The sequence below is a fragment of the Hypanus sabinus genome, chromosome 12 (genome assembly GCF_030144855.1).
Source record: "Hypanus sabinus isolate sHypSab1 chromosome 12, sHypSab1.hap1, whole genome shotgun sequence".
In the NCBI taxonomy this organism is placed as follows: Eukaryota; Metazoa; Chordata; class Chondrichthyes; order Myliobatiformes; family Dasyatidae; genus Hypanus; species Hypanus sabinus.
Genome location: NC_082717.1, coordinates 45,853,314 through 45,872,553, shown reverse-complemented (window position 1 = coordinate 45,872,553; position 19,240 = coordinate 45,853,314). Strand labels below are relative to the sequence as shown.

Sequence of the window (19,240 nt, the reverse complement as noted above, 5' to 3'; positions counted from 1 at the left end):
AACAGCAGTGGACTGAGCACACAGCTCTGGGGGGCCCCCGTGCTCAGTGTGATGGTGTTGGAGATGCTGCTCCTGATCTGGACTGACTGAGGTCTCCCAGTCAGGAAGTCTAGGATCCAATTGCAGAGAAAGGTGTTCAGGCCCAGTAGGCTCAGCTTTCCAATCAGTTTCTGAGGGATGATTGGGTTGAATGCTGAACTGAAGTCTATGAACAGCATTCGAATGTATGAGTCTTTTTTGTCCAGGTAGGTTAGGGCCAGGTGGAGGGTGGTGGCAATGGTGTCGTCTGTTGAACGGTTGGGACAGTACGCAAACTACGGGAGTCCAGTGAGGGGGGCAGCAGGGTCTTGATATGCCTCATGACGAGCCTCTCGAAACACTTCATGATGATGGATGTGAGTGCAACGGGACGGTAGTCATTTAGGCCGACACTGAAGACTTCTTCAGCACGGGGACAATGGTGACAGCCTTGAAGCACGTTGGAACAGTGGTGCTGCTCAGGGAGATGTTGAAGATGTCAGTGAAATTGTAGTATATTTCCTATAATACCTTGGGTTGTTAAGCAGCCTGATGTGTGGCATGTTGTTAAAGGACTTCTGAAAATCCAAATAATGTCCTTTGCCTATCCTGCCTGTTATTTCCTCAAAGAATTGCCAACAGATTTGTCAGTCAAGATTTCCCCTTTAGGAAACCATGCTGATTTTGGCCTATATTATCATGTGTCTCTAAGTACTCCGACACTTGTCTCCATCCAACCACTGAAGTCAGGCTATCTGGCCTATGATTTCCTTTCCGCCTCCCTGTCTTCTTAAATAGTGAAGTGACATTTGCAATTTTCCAGTCCTCCACAGCCATTCCAGAACCTAGTGATTCTTGAAAGATCATTACTGATGCCTCCACAATCCCTTCAGCTACCCCTTTCAGAATCTTGGGGTGTCATCTATCTGGTCCAGGTCACTTACCGAACTTCAGACTTTTTAGCTTCTCAAGCACCTTCTCCTTAGTAATAGCAAAGCCACTCACTTTTGGCATACTGCTAGTTTCTTCCACAGTGAAGACTGATGTAAAATACTTATTCAGTTCCTCCATCATTTCTTTGTTCCCCATTACAACCTCTCAAGTGTTATTTTCCAGTCACTCTTGTCTCTCTTTTACTCTTTAAATAGAAAAAACTTTTTATTTTCCCTTTTATATTATTGGTTAGCTTATCCTCATATTTCATCTGTAGGATCCATGTATTCTGTGCTGTGTGTTTATTATGTATTCTGGTAACTAGTCACATTAGTGGGAGCGTGGTAAAAGTGAAGGGGATAAGCTACATATTCATGCTTATTTTGTGGCAGTTTTTAGCTTGGGTCCCGGAGAGGTCATATCTTTGCTGACCACTGAGATAACGCTCAATAATGCTTATCTGTATGTTTGCTAATTGCTAATAAAGGATCAGAATAAGAAGTTTGACTCTTTGGAGCAATCAGAGGATGTGTTGCTCTCTGTGGGAGAGCAATCTGGCAGTAATGTTTTGTTTCGATTTTGGATCAATTTTTGCCACTATATTTTGTCAGCAAAGTTTACAACAGTTATACCAAATGAACATCAGCACTTGAATCTGCCCAAAAAATTGGAAGCACCAGTCTAGAGCAGCCTGTGGCAAGCAATGACCTGTTTTGTTGTTCACGCTGTGTGTTTGGTTTGAAATACAGTTTTGAAGTGATGAAATGTTGGATCAGAAAGCTGTAGTAGTGGTTGCCTGAAGTGCTCAACCCTTGCTGTGTTGAATACTTAAAAACTGAAATAATTGAATTGCTTCTCTTGTTGCGATGCCGAATTGAAACTGCCATTGTTTTGTTTTGTCTCGTTTGCGCCCTTGGAAGACAAAATGATTTCAGCTGGAAGCAGCGACCTTGAAGTTGAAGGAGCGATTAAACAAAGAGGTCCCCTGAGGGAAATGGAAATATTTATGAAGCTGTGACTACATACAAACGTGACAAGCTACAGGATGTGTCTAACATGCATGGAGCACGTTCTGTTGCTAGCAGATTGACGCCTCATACATTAGAATGGAGGCCGATTTAGCTGAGTTATACGCATATTGAGAGATAAGCATACCTTGGAGGAAAAGACGGAAAAGCTTCGAAGAGACCAGGAACAGCTTCAGAGAAATCAGGAAGAACAGGCAGAACAATTTAGAAGGCAGAGCAGCTGAAGTTGTAAGAAGCAATTGCAAACAAAATGGCTAGAGTTAAAGTTCTAAATGTTAAAGAGTTAAAGTAAGTGCCGTGGGTGCAAAGAGTACTTCAGCAGAACAGTTCTTTAGTGAAAGTTCCTATGTTGACATGGAATAGAGAAAAACCAGCATATTCGCTGTCAAGGTTTTGAGAATTTGAGAATCAAAAGTCTATAAGTCATGCGTTTGAACTTCAAGGGGTAGTTCATTCTTAGCCTGTACCCAAGAGGTACTCTGAACCTAAGCCATATCCAATAGCACAGGGTGCTTTGATTTACAGTATGATGACACTTGAGTTTCAGAATGTAGGGTCTAAATGCTGCGCTGGAGATGATAAAGAAGCAAAAGGAAATAACAAGCATAGTGATGCAAGAACAATGCATTACATCTCTGCCTAAAGAGAGATTAAAGTCTTCGATGGCAATCCATTGCAGTATCATTTATTCATGAGAGCTTTCAAAAATAGCATTGAAAGTAAGACTGATAATTATGATGACCGTCTCTATTTTCTCGAACAGTACACATAAGGTTACCCTAACAAGCTTGTCAAAAATTGTCAGTGGGCCGGACCAGAGCAAGATATCTCAAGGCCCATGCCCATATTTTGGTGAAGAGCAGATAATCACTGTGGCCTACCTGAAAAAGGCTCTTTTTTGGCCACATTAAATCAGAAGATGTGTAAGCTCTTCAAAACTATGGATTTTTTAAAAAGGTTTTTGCAACACCATGGAAGACGTTTGGGCCATGCATGAGTTGAACATGCCTGCTAAAATGAGGATTGTCATAAATAAATTTCCCAATGAGCTTTGGAAAGAATGGAGATTGGCAGTGTATGAACTGCAAGAGAGGCACGACTATCACTGATATTGTTGATTTTACTGAAAGGCAAATGAAGATTGTTACATACCCAATGTTTTGGAAAATATACAAAGCCACATTGCTAGCATTAAGTAAAGGTGTGAACAAAATTGGATCTCAAATTCATTCTCAAATGAAAGGAAGTAGCTTTGCCACCACTGTGGCTACTGTGCAAAGAGAAAATAAGCCTGAGGCTGATGAAAAGAGAGCATATTCAGAAGAAGACATAAATGAAGCAAACACAGTCGTGAGTACTGCCCCGGTATCTAATGGTCTTACAATGGTTGGTGATCATAATTGTAAACTTCCTATATTTCCAGTTCAAGTGAATTCTAAGAAGAATAACAAGACAGTTGTTACTTATGCTATCCTAGACCAAGAGAGTACAGCAAAGTTCTACACAGAGCATCACAAACAGGAAAAGGAACACACATTCTCTTACTCACCCTGGGTCAAGAAAACATTGTGAGTAGCTATGTTATTTCAGGACTGGGAGTGGCTGGCTTGGATAGTGAAAGCTATTGTGAACTGCCTAGCATGTATATACAGGAACATATACCTGTCCACAAAGGGATCATTCCTCATCAGAGAGATCTTCAGGAATGATCTCACCCAAAGCATATTTATTTGCCGGAAATTGGGTCAGAAATAGAGCTGTTGATAGGAATGAATGTGCCTAAGACATTTGAGCTGTTGCAAGAGATTTGCAGTGTTAATACGTACAAAAAAGCTGGATGAACTCAGCAGGTCGGGCATCATCCGTTGAAAGAAGCAGTCTACGTTTCGGGTCGAGACCCTTCATCAGGAGTAAAGAAGGAGGGGGTAGGGGCCCTATAAAGAAGGTGGGGGGAGGGTTCAAAACCAATCAGAGGAAAGATCAAGAGGTGCTCCTGGTGCAGCCTCCTCTACATTCACGAGACCCAACGCAGATTGAGGGACTGCTTCGTCGAGCACCTACAACAGACAGGATCTCCCGGTTGCCACTCACTTCAACTCTCCTTCACATTCCCATTCGGATATGCTCCTCTGCTGCCATGATGAGGCCAAACTTCGGTCGGAGGAAGAACATTTCATATACCGTCTGGGTAGTCTGCAGCCCCTTGGTATGAACATTAAATTCTCCAACTTCCGGTAATTACCTCCCTCTCCCTTCCCCCATCCCACCTTCACTCTGTCTCCTCTTCTAGCTGCCTATCGCCTCTCATGACTCTATCTTCTTCTACTACCCATAGTGCTTTCCCCTTAGATTCCTTCTTCACCTCTCCTGCCTATCCCCTCCCCCACCCCTTGATCTTTCCTCTGATTGGTTTTCCATCCTCCCCCCCCCACCTTCTGTATAGGGTTCCTGCCCGCTCCTTCTTTAGTCCTGACGAAGAGTCTCGACCCAAAACGTTGACTGCTTCTTTCAACAGATGCTGCCCGACCTGCTGAGTTCATCCAGCTTTTTTGTACGTCTTGATTTGACCACAGCATCTGCAGTGTACTTTGTGTTTGCAGTGTTAATGGTGGACCCTGTGCAATCAGAACAATGCTAGGTTGGATTGTTAGTGGACCTTTGAAAGGGGACCATGATGGTGGAAGAGACAATGCTCAGCCAGACCTCACAGTTAATGGGACCTCAGTTTTGTGCTTGGGTGAGCTTTGCAGGCAGTGTTTCAAGACAGATTTTCCAGAATGCAGTCAAGAAGGAAAACTTGGCTTGGCAGGAGAAGAGCACAATCTAGGATAGACTGCTTACCCAAAAGAGGACATTTGTTTAAATGCTGAGATTTCATGTCTCCTCTATCTTAGTTGCGTGTGGTTGTAGTTATTATAGTTTAATAATTAGAGGGTTGGAATGTAGGAGCCATGCAATCTGTGCTGTGTGTTTATTATATCTATTATTATATAACTAGTCACATGAGTTGGAATGAGGTAAAAGTGAAGGAGATAAGTTATGCTTATTTTGGGGTAGTTTGTAGCTTGGGACTGCAGAGTTCATATCCTTGCTGACTGCTGAGATAGCACTCAATAATGCTTAATTGTAAGTTTGCTAATTACTAATGAAGCATCAGAATAAGGAATTTAACTCTCTTGAGCAATCAGTGGAGCTGCATACGTATCACGCAAGTATAACAACTCTGGGGTCGCAGGCTGGCAACAACTGTTTTCTTTTGATTTTGGACAACTTTTGAAGCTATATCATCTTTTCTCTATTTATGGCTTTTTTAGTTGGCTTCCATTGGTTTTGAAAAGCTTCCAAATCCTCTACCTTCCCACTGCTATTTGCTATATGTCCCCTCTTTAGCTTTTTTGAGTTCCCTTGTCAGCCATGGTTTCATCGTCCTCCCTTTAGAATACTTATTCATCTTTGGGATGTATCTTTCCTACACCTTCCAAATTTCCCCCAGAAACACCAGCCAATGCTGTTCTGCCGTCCTCCTTGCTAGTGTCCCTTTCCAATCAACTTTGGCCAGCTACTCTCTCATGCCTCTGTAATTCCCTTTACTCTACTGTTAGACTATTACAAATGATTTTAGCTTCTTCTCAAATTGCAGGGTGAATTCTAACATTTTTTTATCACTGTCTCCAAATGATTCCTTTACCTTGAACTCTCTAATCAAATCTAGGTCATTACATAACACCCAATCCAGAACTGCCGTTCCCCGGTGGACTCAACAACAAGCTGCTCTAAAAAGCCATCTCGTATGCATTTGACAAGTTCCTCTCTTGGGATCCAGCAACAACCTGTTTTCCCAAACTACTTGCATCTTGAATTCCCCCATGGGGATTGCAACATTGCCCTTTTGACATGCCTTTTCTACCTCCTGTTGTAATTTGGAGCCTGCATCCTGGCTACTGTTTGGAGACCTGAATATTATTCTCATCAGGGTCTCTTTACCCCTGCAGTTTCTTAACTCTACCCATAAGGATTCAATATCTTCCGATCATATGTTACCTCATTGAAAAAAAATTGATCTCACTTTTTACCAAGAGAGCTTACCCCCCCCCCCCTCTACCAGCCTGTCTTTTTGATACAATGTGTATCCCTGGATGTTAAGCTCCCAACTATGATCTTCTTTCAGCAATGACCCAGGGATGTCCACAACATCGTGCCTGATAATGTCTAACTGGATTGGAAGATCATCGACCTTTGCCCATTATCTGCGTGCATTCAAATATTACACTGGGTATTTGTCACGTTTTTTGATTTTGGCTCCCTGTTGCACTTTAACTCACCCCACTGACTGCAATTCTGTCCTGTCATTTGCCTGTCCTTCCTCACAGTCTCACTATACACTGCATCTAGCTGTATACCATCCGTAGCCCTATCAGTTTGCTTCCCATTCACCTGCCAAATTAGTTTAAGCCCTCCCCAACAGCTCGAGCAATCCTCTCCACAAGGATATTGATCCCCTTTGGGTTCAGCTATAACCTGTCAGTTTTGTACAGGTCATACCTTCCCCAGAAGAGATCCCAATGATGCAGAAATCTGAAACTCTGATCGCTGCAGCAATTCTTCAGCCACACATTCATCTGCTAAATCATCCTATTCTTACCCTTACTGGTGCATGGCATAGGTGGCGAACCAGAACTTACTAACTTGCAGGTCCTGCTTTTTAGCTTACTGTCTATATTCTCTCTTCAGGACCTCCTCCCTTGTCCTACCTATGTCATTGGTGCCATTATGTACCTCAACTTCCGGTTCATCATCCTTCCCCTTTAGAATGCTGTGGACCTGATCCGAGATGTCCCTGACCCTGGCATCTCAGAGGCATCATACCATTTGAGTGCATCTTTCAAATCCAGCAAATCTTCTATCTGGTTCTATAACTATGGAATCCCCTATCATTACTGCACTTTTCATCCCCCCCTTCATCTGAGCCACAGAGCCAAACTTAGTGCTGGAGACCTGGTCGTTGGTGCTTCCCCCTGATAGTTTGTCTCCACCCCACCCTACCCCCACCCCCCGAACAGTATCCAAAATAATATACTTATTATTGAGGGGAATGGCCACAGAAGTGCTGTGCACTGGCTGCCCATTTCCATTCCTTCTCCTAACAGTTAGCCAGGTACCTGCCACTCCTGCAGCTTAGGGGTGACTACCTCCCTGTAGCTCCTATCTGTCACCTCCTCAGTTTTCTGTATGAGCTAAAGGTCATTGAGGTGCAGATCCAATTCCTTAACATGGTCTCTAAGGAGCTTCAGTTTGATTAACTTTGTGCAAATGGAGTTATCATGGAGACTGGGTGTCTCCCAGCGTTCCTCCATCTCATTCAAAGAACATACAGTACTATCATCTCTGGACATATTCTCAGCACAATATGTACTAACAAGAAAAATAATCTTACAAGAAACTTATTTAGAACTACCAGACATCTCCTTCATTTTCAGCATTGAAGACTGGTTCTATTGCTAACTTCTGGACTACTCTTCTGATTGCACCAACCACCCCCCTTACAAGTGACGAAACGCATGTCCTTTTACCTCTTCCCTTTTCACTATTCAGAGACCCAAACTGCTTCTCCAGGTGAAGCAAACACGAGGAAACCTGCAGATACTAGAAATTCAAGCAACACACACAAAATGCTGGTTCTCTAACTAATGGTCCCGAGGAAGGGTCTCGGCCCGAAACGTCGACTGCGCTTCTTCCTATAGATGCTGCGTTCCACCAGCATTTTGTGTGTGTTGCTCCGGGTGAAGCGCCTCCCTTCAATCCAGTGTACTACATCCGGCATTCACTTTGCGCTCTGCTCTACCTTGAAACCGAATGCAGAGCGGGTGTCTGGCCCGCATACTGAAGGGCCTCTCTAACAGTGTCTGAACCGAACAGTAGCAGGTGCCTTTGGCCGCGAATAAAAAAATGTCAAATTCATTTTCAGTGGAGGGAGGGAGAGAAAAAGAGTTGACAATTTCACTTTAAGGCCTCTGGTTAATTTAGGGGTGTTACAATGCATTCAGTCTGTAGGGGCAGCCCTGAATTCCTCTCACTTCAATTCTCCATCCCACTCCGATCGGCCTGTAAAGCCCCTGAATCCTATCTATATATATCTATATCTGTGTGAGGATAACGCCAGAGTGCTTTCGAATGAGCGCTTAAGGATTTCAGTGAGACTGCGAGGGCCGGTGGGCGCACACGACAGGCGGGCCCCGCCGCGGGAGCGAGCTGTGCGCGGGCGCGGGCGCGGAGTGACGCAGTTCGGGGATTGGGTCGGTCGTCGGAGAACAAAGTGAAAGGAGGCAGGGAGAGTGAGCCCGAGCTTTCTCGCCACGGTGCAGGGCGGAGGGACCGGAGCGGCGGATCTGGCCGGCGAGCGCGGCTGCAGGATGCCCGTGGCCACGGAGAGGTTCCTCAGCGAGGGCAAGGGCAGGGGACTGCAGGCTCGCCAGCACTTTCAGATTGGAGACCTAATCTTCTGCTGTCCAGCCTACACCCACGTCCTGACCGTCAATGAGCGGGGCAATCATTGTGAATTCTGCTTCGCTCGGTACGTGCAGCATCTTCGCTGCAAGTTGCTCACCAAAATTGTTTTGTAGAGTAATTTTAAGATCCCGTGACAGCAGCGTTCGCTGGCTGGTCCTAGTGTATGTTTGAATCTAGGGGTGCCAGAAAAAGTGGATATAAGTGGCATTTTTAATGTTTTCTGAAGGCAAGTAAAGGTGCAGTTGAAGGTCTAAAACACCGTATTTGAATCACTTATTATCATTTCTTTTGGTGTGTCAATATCTGTTAAAGGCCAAGTGTTCTACCCACGGTCCTTGTACCTTAGAATTACAGGTACTTATAGGGTTATGTTCTTGTTTGGAATTGGATAGCCACCAGAGAATTCTGTGTAGTTTATAGAAGGTTCTATTTTAAAGAGCATCGAACTGTACAACACAGGACGGCCTTTTTGGACCACCATGTTTGTACTGTTTATGATTTTAAACTAATCGCTTCTATTCCATTCCCTGTCTGTTTATGTGTCTAAATGCCTATTAAGCGTTGCTTGAATCACTTCCTGTGGCAGTATGTTACAGGCATTCTCTATGTATAAAAGAATCTTTTGGTATCTACTTCTACCACTTTAGTGTGGTTAAGAAGGTATATGGCGTGTTGCCTTCATTCGTCGGGGGGTTGAATTAATGTTGCAACTCTGTACAACATTAATGACGGTCATGTTGCAGCTGTATAAAACCCTGGTTAGACCACACGTGGAGTATTGTGTTCAGTTCTGGTCGCCTCATAGGAAGGATGTGGAAGCTTTAGAGGGTGCAGAGGAGATTTATCAGTATGCTTCATGGATTGGACAGCGTGTCTTATGAACATAGATTGAGTTAGGGCTTTTCTTTTTGAAGATGAGAGGAGACTTGGCAGAAGTGTAGAGGATAAGAGGCATATAAGAGGATGATAGCCCGTGACTATCATCCCAGGGTGGAAGTGACTGCAATGAGGGGGCATAATCTTAAAGTGATTGGAGGAAAGTATGGGGGGGGGGAGTGTAACGTATTTTACATAGAGACCTGGCTTTGTCTGTATTCTTGTGCCTACTGAAAAAAGTCAGTCAAACTAGTGAGAGAGCTATCACCCACACAGCTGTGCTGACTATTCCTGATTATCACTGCCTTTCAAAGTGTAGATAAATCTTGATCCTCAGGATTTTCACCATTAACTTCTTTGCTATTGATGTGAAGCTCACCAGTCTTCAGTTGTCTGACATCACTGCTTTCCTTTGTAAATAAAAAGGTGACATTAGCTTCTCCTAGTCTACTGGTTTCTTTACTTGTAATGAATATGCAAAAATTCTGTCAGAGCCACAGATCTTTATCAACTCTTGCAGATCCCACAATATCAAATACCTCCACCTTCTCCTCAATATTGACCACCAGGTTATTCAAGAATCCCCCCTCCCCCCCCCACTGAACTGACCACTTTCTATGCTCTTTTACTTGCCGAATACAGATGAAAAGTATTAGGACCTTGCCCCCATTCCTTGTCTCTGTCGATAACCCTCTGGTCATTAAAGGGGCTCACTGCTTCCCTAACTACCTCTTACTGCTGATATTGTAGAATTTCTTGGGATTCTCCTTAATCTTGATTGCTAAGTATATTTCAAAGCTCCCCATGCTTTCCTAATGTCTCAAGTTCTCTCCTACACATTGTTTCTTCCTTCAGATTCCCTTGATCCTAGTTGCTTAAACTTGTTTTTCTTTCTTTTCCCCGATCAAACATTCACTATCCTTTGTTATCCTAGGCCTTCTAATCTTGTCAGTTTTGCCTTTTCATCCTTGCTGTAATTTGCTAATCCCGAACTCTCGTTGCTCTTTTAAAAGACTCCTACTTGTCAGCTGTTATTTTATCCACGCGCATCTGTTCCCAGTTTACATTTGCCAGATCCTCTCGTACTCTATTTAAAATTAGCTTTTCCCTTATCCTTTTCTATAACCTCTCTAATGTACAGAATTGTGGTCAGTGTTTTTCATCACCAGCACTTCCACCTGCCCAATTTCATTTACTAAGATAAAGTCAATTATCATGCCTTGTCCCTCATAGGATTTACTGCCTATTTTATAAAAAAAATACTTTTTTAGATATACTTAACAAACTCTGCAATCTAATCCCCTTGCACAAATGCAATTCCAATCAGCAGTGCGAAAGTTAAAAATCCCTCACTTACCGTGATTCTTTCCTTTTCCACTTTTCTGTGATCTACTTGCACTTAATGTTCCTCAAATTCCTGCTGCTCTGCTTCCAGCCAGTTACCTTTATAAATCTGCGTTCTCTGCTTACTATGTACTTTGCCCTGTCAAAACCTGTCATGATTTGGAATGCATTTGAATCATTCTTTTTAATTCTGTTCTCCAGTCATTCTCTGTTATTGCGGTTTCTCATCTTTGGTACCAGTCTAACATGTCTCCCTTGTACCCTTTCTGACCCTTTGACATCCTTCCTTTTTTAAAGTCTGGTGCCAAAAATGGTTTAGCATGTTCAAGGTAGCGATTAACTAATGAGTGTGTTTTTTTGTTTAATTAGTTCAATGTTATCTGCTAATTTTTGTACTTTTAGGCAACTTTATATAAATAATCTTTTCAATTTGGCCTGGTTCCTTGAATGATTTGTGTGTCCCAAGTCTGTCGTCATGTGTTCTATTTAATATACTAATTTATTGATCTCATTCCTTCTGTCAAAATGTATTTTTCTAAAGTTCACCCCCAGCTGCATCGAATTGAATCTTACTTATTCTCGTTAAATCTGTCGAAGGTCTTTGAGAAGTCCATATTAGACCTCCAACCTCATCAAATACCTCATGAAAAATTCACACTAGTTACTTAAACAAAATTTGCCTTGTGAAATTGTTAATGGCCCTGAGTATGTTATAGCCATTGAAACAGCACAATTGATCCCTAAATTGTGATTGTTCAGATTAACAAAAATCCTCCCCTGTAGAAATCAGATCACTACCTGAAAACATCTTGCACAGAATAAAATTTGCTTTATGGAATTGATGTTGGGGGTGGGTGATTAAATAAAAGAACATAATAAATGTAGCTTTTTTTTGATGTGTGTGCAGATAATGCAGTCTTGGTTTATTTACAATTGTGATATTTGACCATTTCTAGGAACACTGCCCGCTGTTCTCTTTTCCTTCCTCTTCCCTCCACTCCCCCCCCCCCTTAGTGTGGGGATACTTGTATAGATGCCATTCTAAACAAAGAGAAACAAAGATTATGCACTAGAATGATACCAGAGAAGGAAAGCTTGGTTTCGCATTATCTGTTACTTCAGAATCCGTAAATGATCTTACAACTTCCTGAAAATTAACTGCTCATTTAATCCAGGATTGACTTACCGCCCCTCCATTCTTCTATCTATAGTCACCCTGCTGCCATGACTCCTGCTCGCATTCCTTAAATTTTACTCTGCTAGCAGTGTCCAAAATTCATTTATGACCTTTCTCCTTGACTCCTCACGCTCTACCCTATAACAGCACTGGGCTTTTCCAACTGGTGTCTACCACGTACGACCAAAGTTTCTTTATCCTACTACTGGAACTATCTGTAAAGACATTTCGGGCTCCAACCTTGTCTTCTACCTTGGCTCTCTGGAGGAACTTTTGATCATTTAGTAGCTCCTATGGGTCATTTTTTTGCTTAACTGTTTATCAGAAACGCTTAGAGGTTTTGCTATATTGTGCATATTGTATAAGAACATAGTGCAGGAACAGGTCTTTCAGCCTATGCTGTCTGCTGATCATGAAGGCATTTAAACTAATGTTTTCTGCTTGTGTCTGATCTATATTTTTCTGTTCCTTGTCTCTGTACCTTCCTAAATGCCATGATCCAGGTACCTCCCACTTTATATATTTATAAATCTCTTTTGTACCTTGTTCCTCTCACTTTAAACTTTTGCCTTCTTTTAATTAACATTAACACCCTGGAAAGTACTTTGATTACTTGCCCTATCTATCTCAAAATTTTATATTTTTTATCAATTTGCCGCTCAGCTTCCAATGCTCCAGAGAAAACAGCCTGATGACAAAAAAAAATTGGGGTTGTAAAGCTTAATGTCACAACATGCCAATTTATAGATGCTGCCTGACCTGCTGAGTTCCTCCAGCATCTTGTGTGTGAATTTATATAATCAGATGTAATGTGGAGGAAAAAACTATAAAACAATCAACACGTACAAACAAGCTGGATGAACTCAGCGGGTCAGGCAGCATCCGTTGAAATGAACAGTCAACGTTTCGGGCCGAGACCCTTCGGCAGCACTCGACCTGCTGAGTTCATCCAGCTTGTTTGTACGTGTTGATTTGACCACAGCATCTGCAGTGCACTTTGTGTTTACTATAAAACAATCAGTATTTCAAAAATATAATGAATGTTATCAAATATGCTGTAATTGTTTGCTTGTTTGCATGGCAGATACAACCCTTTTTTTTAAAAAAAAGTGTGTTTTTGTTGCAATATAAAGTAAATCTGATGCTTGATTGTGTCACTACAAACATTTCAAAAGTAATATCTTAATTTCCCATTTCTGCTAAATGTATACTTTCTGATATAGTTTATGTCCACAATACCGCAGGGTGTTTGTTCATCAGATATGTCTTGTGAGAAAATTTCTGTGTTAATTATTGTATGGGGAATTAATACGATTTCCTTGTACTTGCACTGTTTTCAAAGGAAAACAAAGTTTGTTTTTAAAAAAAGAGCAATTTGGAAAAACAGCATTGCAGTAATATATTACCACCCACTGCAGCATGACCCAATTTTCAAATCACTGCAGGTGCACCGATGCAGTCATCTCTAAATAAAACAAAGCACAACTTGCCAAGCTGAGACTATATTAGGTTAAAATAGAAAAGTGGCAATGAAACACATACACTTCACTGCTAGAAAGCCAGATTGTAGGCAAAACAAGATAGGTTTTACCCAGGTTCTTCACAATTGAAGATCGACACATTAAACAATACAAATGATCAATGGAGAGAAAATATTTTGAAAGCATGCCAGGCAAATTGCCGTGAGTATAGGATGACAAATGTCAGACTCCTAATGCTGTAGGGAATCAAAATGAATATGGAAAGTACAGAAAAGAATTACAAGTTAGGGGCAAGAGTTTGACACTGGTCCTTAGTGTAATAAAATGGTCCTCAATCCACTTAGTAACATCATGGCTTTACATATGTGCATATTTATTTTTTATATATATTAAAAATATATAGAAGTTGCTATCCCATAATTGGCTGATTAGATATTTGCATAAATGAGCAGGTGTAATTAATAATGTGCAGTGTGTGTGTGCGTACGTGCCTCTGCTAAAGTCCTGAGTCTTGTCCTCATCAATGTACTACAGTATATGACTGAAACATAACTTTTCTATTTTTGTATTTCATAACACCATTGAGTCTACTCCACCATTCGATGAAGGCTGATTTATTACTATCTCAACCCCATTCTTGTGCCTTCACCCCATAACCTTGGTTGCACTTACTAATTAAGAATTGACCAACGTCTGCTTTAAATATAACTAATGACTTGGCCTCCACAGCCATCTGTGGCAATAAATTCTGCAGATTTGTCAGCACTGGCTTAAGTCGTTCCTCTTCCACACTTATAAAAGTTGTGCCCTATGCCAGTAAAACAGTTTGAATATCAGGCACTGTATCTGAGCTGAAAGAATGCAGCTGAAGGCCAGGGCAGGGTGGTGAGCAGAATTGAAAAGCCAAAATAAGCATTTTTTTTATAATGTAGCAGATATGGGGGCAGAAACTTATCTTGGCGTCAAAAAGGGCAAATGGGTTGCAAAAGTTGTTTCACATGGCTAAGGCTGTAAAGTCAAAGGCGATAAGGGAATGGAGTTTGCGGTGAGGGCTGACCGGTGTTTCATTGTAGAAATTTTTTCAGATGCAGATTTGAAGAAAAATCTTCATATTTTTAAGATGCAGATTTGATTCTTAGCAATATGAGATATGGCAGTCAAAATGGTATTAAGGTCCTTTTGAGGGTCATTAGTACTTTTGTGGAACCTAACAGCACTGCTGTCACAGACCTTTGGGTAGTCCAACAGTAACTGTGTGGCTATTGCATGCGAACTGAAAGTCTCTCTTGGTGACAAGTAACGTAAGGCAGAAATGACTAGTTTGTTAGAAGAATTATCTTAATATTGTGCTTTCACTTGTTTCTCAATTTTACTTGACATGCTAGATAAATTTTATGATTGACATTTGAGGCCAGAGGTAATTTTATATATTATTGTAAGTTTTGAATAAGAATCAGGGTTATTTGTCTTGAGCTTGACGGTTTTGACCATGGAACAATAATCACTAATGTTTATTGCATGAAATTTGGATTTTGATTTTTTTGGTTTTGGTGACAATTCTTGTTATGCTGGAACAAACAGATAATGGGTATGAAGTTGCAGTTCATTTCAGCTGTTGAGCAGGAGGAGGTACAGATTAGACACCCGTTAAAATGCTTTGCAACCCTAGTGACGGGAAGTGTTAGCACTGCTTCTAAAGCACGAAAAGATGAACTATTGTGACAGAAATTACAACATCCTTACCTTGAGTCAGAAAATTGTAGGTTCGGGTACTTTTCTGTCGATTAGAGTAGAAATTCAGTCTGCCTCTTCAGTTCATCTAAAGATGGGTGCAGTGTTGGAAATATATTTTTGAAATAAGATCCCTTCCAATGATTTTTTAATGGATCTTATTTTTCTGTTGTTCTGAAGAGTAGGGCAATTCTCTCACCAATATGGCTAAAAAGTATCCAGAAACAAGTATCTATCTTGCCTGTTTATTCATTCCATTGATCTGGGGTACACAGACCCTTTGCTTAATGGAATTCATCCAAGGCATAAAAAGGGTTGGGAACCCCTACCATGGATGCTGCCTGAACTGCATTTTGTTTGTGTTATTCCTGTCAGTTGTCATCTCTCTCGCATATCTCATTTCCTTTAACATGGCAGCAGACATTAAGATATTTGGGCTTTTTGCAACTAGAATTTAGTTTGTTTCCATGAAATTTAACTTGAAATGTGGTCATTTATTTCTTTTTGCTTCTGTAATAGAATAATAGAAAAAAAGTGCAGAAACAGGCCCTTTGGCCCATCTAGTCCATGCCAAACCATTTAAACTGCCTACTCCCATAGACCTGCACTGGGACCAGAGCCCTCTGTATCCCTACCATCCATGTACCTATTCTAACTTCTCTTAAACATTGAAATCAAGCTCATATGCACTACTTAGAAACATAGAAAACCTACAGCACAATACAGGCCCTTCAGCCCACAAAGTTGTGCCGAACATGTCCCTACCTCAGACATTACTAGGCTTAGCTATAGCCCTCTATTTTACTAAGCTTCATGTACCTATCTAAAAGCCTCTTAAAAGACCCTATCGAACCTGCCTCCACCACCGTGGTCGGCAGCCCATTCCGCACACTCACCACTCTGAGTAAAAAAAAAACACTTACCCCTGACATCTCCTCTGTACCTACTCCCCAACACCCAAAACCTGTTTCCTCTTGTGGCAACCATTTCAGCCCTAGGAGAAAGCCTCTGACTAACCACATGATTAGTGCCTGTCATCATCTTATACACCTCTATCAGGTCACCTCTCATCCTCCGTCGCTCCAAGGAGAAAAGGCCGAGTTCACTCAACCTATTCTTATAAGGCATGCTCCCCAATCCAGGCAACATCCTTGTAAATCACCTCTGCACCCTTTTTATGGCTTCCACAGCCTTCCTGAGGTGAGGCGACCAGAACTGAGCACAGTACTCCAAGTGGGGTCTGTGTACACTGTTAAGATTTATGCTTGCTCACTTTTGCAATACGTTAAACTATCCAGGCTGTTCTTGTAAAAAAAAAAATTTGGTTTAGTATTTGCAGATGTTCTGAGATTTAGTAGTTAAAGAGTTGTTTACGAAACCTTTTTTTTATATTTGTGTTGTATTTGAGAGCACCCGAGACCTTGCTGATGAGTTAGCTAACTCAAAAGTCAAAACTTGTCTTTACTTTCTTTTATTTTGCTGTTGTCAGCTGTGTGCCTGTGCTATGCCTGGTAAAATGGCTGCAATCTGGATTGACTGGCTCTGAATGCTCACTACTCTGCTCTGTCAGATTTCACAAGAGTAAATGACTTGCTTCAGTCTGGCTGCTTCCCGGACTGTTAATCCCGGAGCTCTATATTGTAAGTAATTGGAAAACATTCATTGGAATGGTGATTTTAAAATGTTTTAAAAATACCATTATTAATATGCTGAGTTTATATTACACAGTTTATGATTCCCTTTTTAGAAATTGATTATTAATCCTATCAAAATTAATTTAACAGTGGGAATAATAGTGTTTTGGTACTGTGATATATGGATTTTAGTTACCTGCTGCCTCAGCACTTTAACCACCATGGCTGGGCAACCTGTATTTTATTTTCAAAACTTTATTTTTATTTTCCATAGATCTTCACCTTTCCCCATGCTTTTGAGGCATAATTTTATTTCTATTATTTAACCATGTATCTATTATATGTCTGCACCTTGCCAGGTGGCTTGGACTCGAGCCTTTCAATTCTAGTCTTTTTTTTAGTATTTTCCATGATTTTTGTTGATAAACCAGAATCCTTCCCTATTCTGCTTTCCTACCATCCTCCTTTTGTGTATTGATGCAACTTCTGTCTTGCCTAGTGAAGAGTAAGCCTTCTGGTAGCCAGCAAATCCAATTTCCGGATACTATTTTCTTTTCTCCCTACTCCCCCCCCCCCCCCCCCACTTGGGGAGGTGGCAAGAAGACATAACTAAGTGCAGATGCTGGAATTTGGTGCATAAAAACTTCCTCTAGCCATTTTGTTTTTTTTTATTCTATCGAGGAGATGGAACCTGCCAACCACCTTTGCAATTGACACAGAGTCCCAATTAGAAACATCAATCATCCATTTGACTCTACAGATGCTGCTTGATCTGCTCTGTTTTTTCCAGCAGTTTATTTTGTGTTCCAGATTCCAGCATCAGTAGTTGCTGGTGCCTCCTGTAACTAATGGGACTCTGCAATTGGGCTTGTCTCTTTATGTTTCACTCAGGATGGAACTGTCACTTATGAACAAGACCCATTTCATCCAGGAGCTTGTTACAAATGAATGTATTGACATTGTAGCCTTGATTTAGGGAATCAACGGAAGAGTGATTATAGTTTTTAGTTAAATCAGTCTACATGTGCTGCACAGTTTGAGGTGGTATAGTTAATACAGCTAACTAATGCCTTCATCTGTCTTTCTACTTCTGGAGACTCTAGCAGGAACTTGCTTCTTCTCAAGCACAAGAAAATCTGCAGATGCTGGAAATCCAAAGCAGCCAAGTCCTGATGAGTGGTCTCTGCTGGAAACATTGATTGTTTACTCTTTCCCGTAGATGCTGCCTGGCCTGCCGAGTCCCTCTGGCATTTTGTGTATCTTGTGTGTATTGCTTCTTCTGGCTTTTTTGTATTCTATTGAAGACATTTGTGTTTTGAAATAATCCAGTCAAGTATCATGTGTCTAAAAGGCAGTTATTTGCTTACTTCAACCCTAGTCCCTAATTCTGAACTTTATTAAATGATTCTTGTAACTCTTTGTCTTTGGAATTCACAGTCCTCTGTTTGAGGTTACCTGCATACAGGTCCTCCTACCAATAGTCACGGTCAGTGCTTCAGGTTTGCCATTTCACATGATCCTTCCAAGCTGGTCAGTGGTATGGCATCCGCACTGGACTTTAAGGTGAGTGGTCCCAGGTTCAGTTCCAGCCAGTTGCTTGCTTTCCATTCATGCTGTGCTGAGCATTGAGCTAGTAACTCAGCCTCATTTAAAAAGCACAGACCAAAAATGGTAATGAAAAGGAAAGGTTGCTGCCTGATACACCACAAGGTGCAGAAAGGAAGAATACCGTGACCTTTCTGCCATGTTTGTAACAATCGCCAAGAAGGCTGTCTCTGATCAATTTCTTATTTCTCTTTTCAATCCAAGTTTAACTTCTCACTCTTTCAAGGGTATATCTCTGGGCAGAAGCTTCAACTCAAATCCTTTATCACTGTGCTTTCAACTTTTCATCTACTTTCTTCATCATCACATTTCACTCTTCTCTGATGTAAAGGGTTGTCAATAGCTTTAATGCTGGAGGCCCCATTAGAGCTACTTGTCCCACCCTAATTAATGTTCAGTTTTGTCATATCCAGGAAATTCTGGTTTGACCACCTTTTGAAATTGTCAAATTGATTTGATGTAGCCATTTCATGGAATGTCAGGATGCTTCTTAGGATAATTTCTAGTAAGCTTTTTCTGTTAGTACATCGCTATTGTGCGGAAAGTGGATGCGGAGGTAGTGATATGTTCATTGAGGGAGATGTGGGAAATTTTACAAATGTATTGAAGTGCATCAAGCTGCAGCTCGATGATCTTCAGCTCATATGGGAGATTGAAGAGGTGAGAGATAGGAGCTACAGGAGGTAATCATGCCTAAATTGCAAGATGCAGATAACTGGCTAATTGTCAGGAGAGGGAAAGTGAATAGACAGCCAATATAGAGTACTCCTATGGCAGTTCCCGTCAATAGTAAGTATACTGCTTTAGATACTGTTCAGGGAGATGACCTACCGGGGGAAGCTGAAGTAACTAGGTCTCTGGCACTCAGGAGCTCTGTGCCTCGGAAGGGAAGTGGGGAGAAAAGGA

General features: G+C 41.5%; 1 protein-coding gene across 2 annotated transcripts in view; it reads left to right on the top strand.

Moving 5' to 3' along the window:
- Positions 1–5,082: 5,082 nt before the first annotated feature.
- LOC132402835 (N-lysine methyltransferase SMYD2-like) overlaps positions 5,083–19,240 on the top strand; it is a 52,871-nt gene continuing 38,713 nt past the window's right edge. The window contains exon 1 of one of the 2 annotated variants that reach the window (XM_059985855.1): positions 5,083–5,105. Coding sequence is in view for 1 of the 2 variants with exons in the window: in XM_059985853.1 (XP_059841836.1) it covers positions 8,390–8,550 (161 nt within the window). In the remaining variant the exon portion in view is untranslated. Of the gene's footprint in view, positions 5,106–8,195; positions 8,551–19,240 lie in introns of those variants that run through there. The other variant, XM_059985853.1, reaches the window with a different exon arrangement.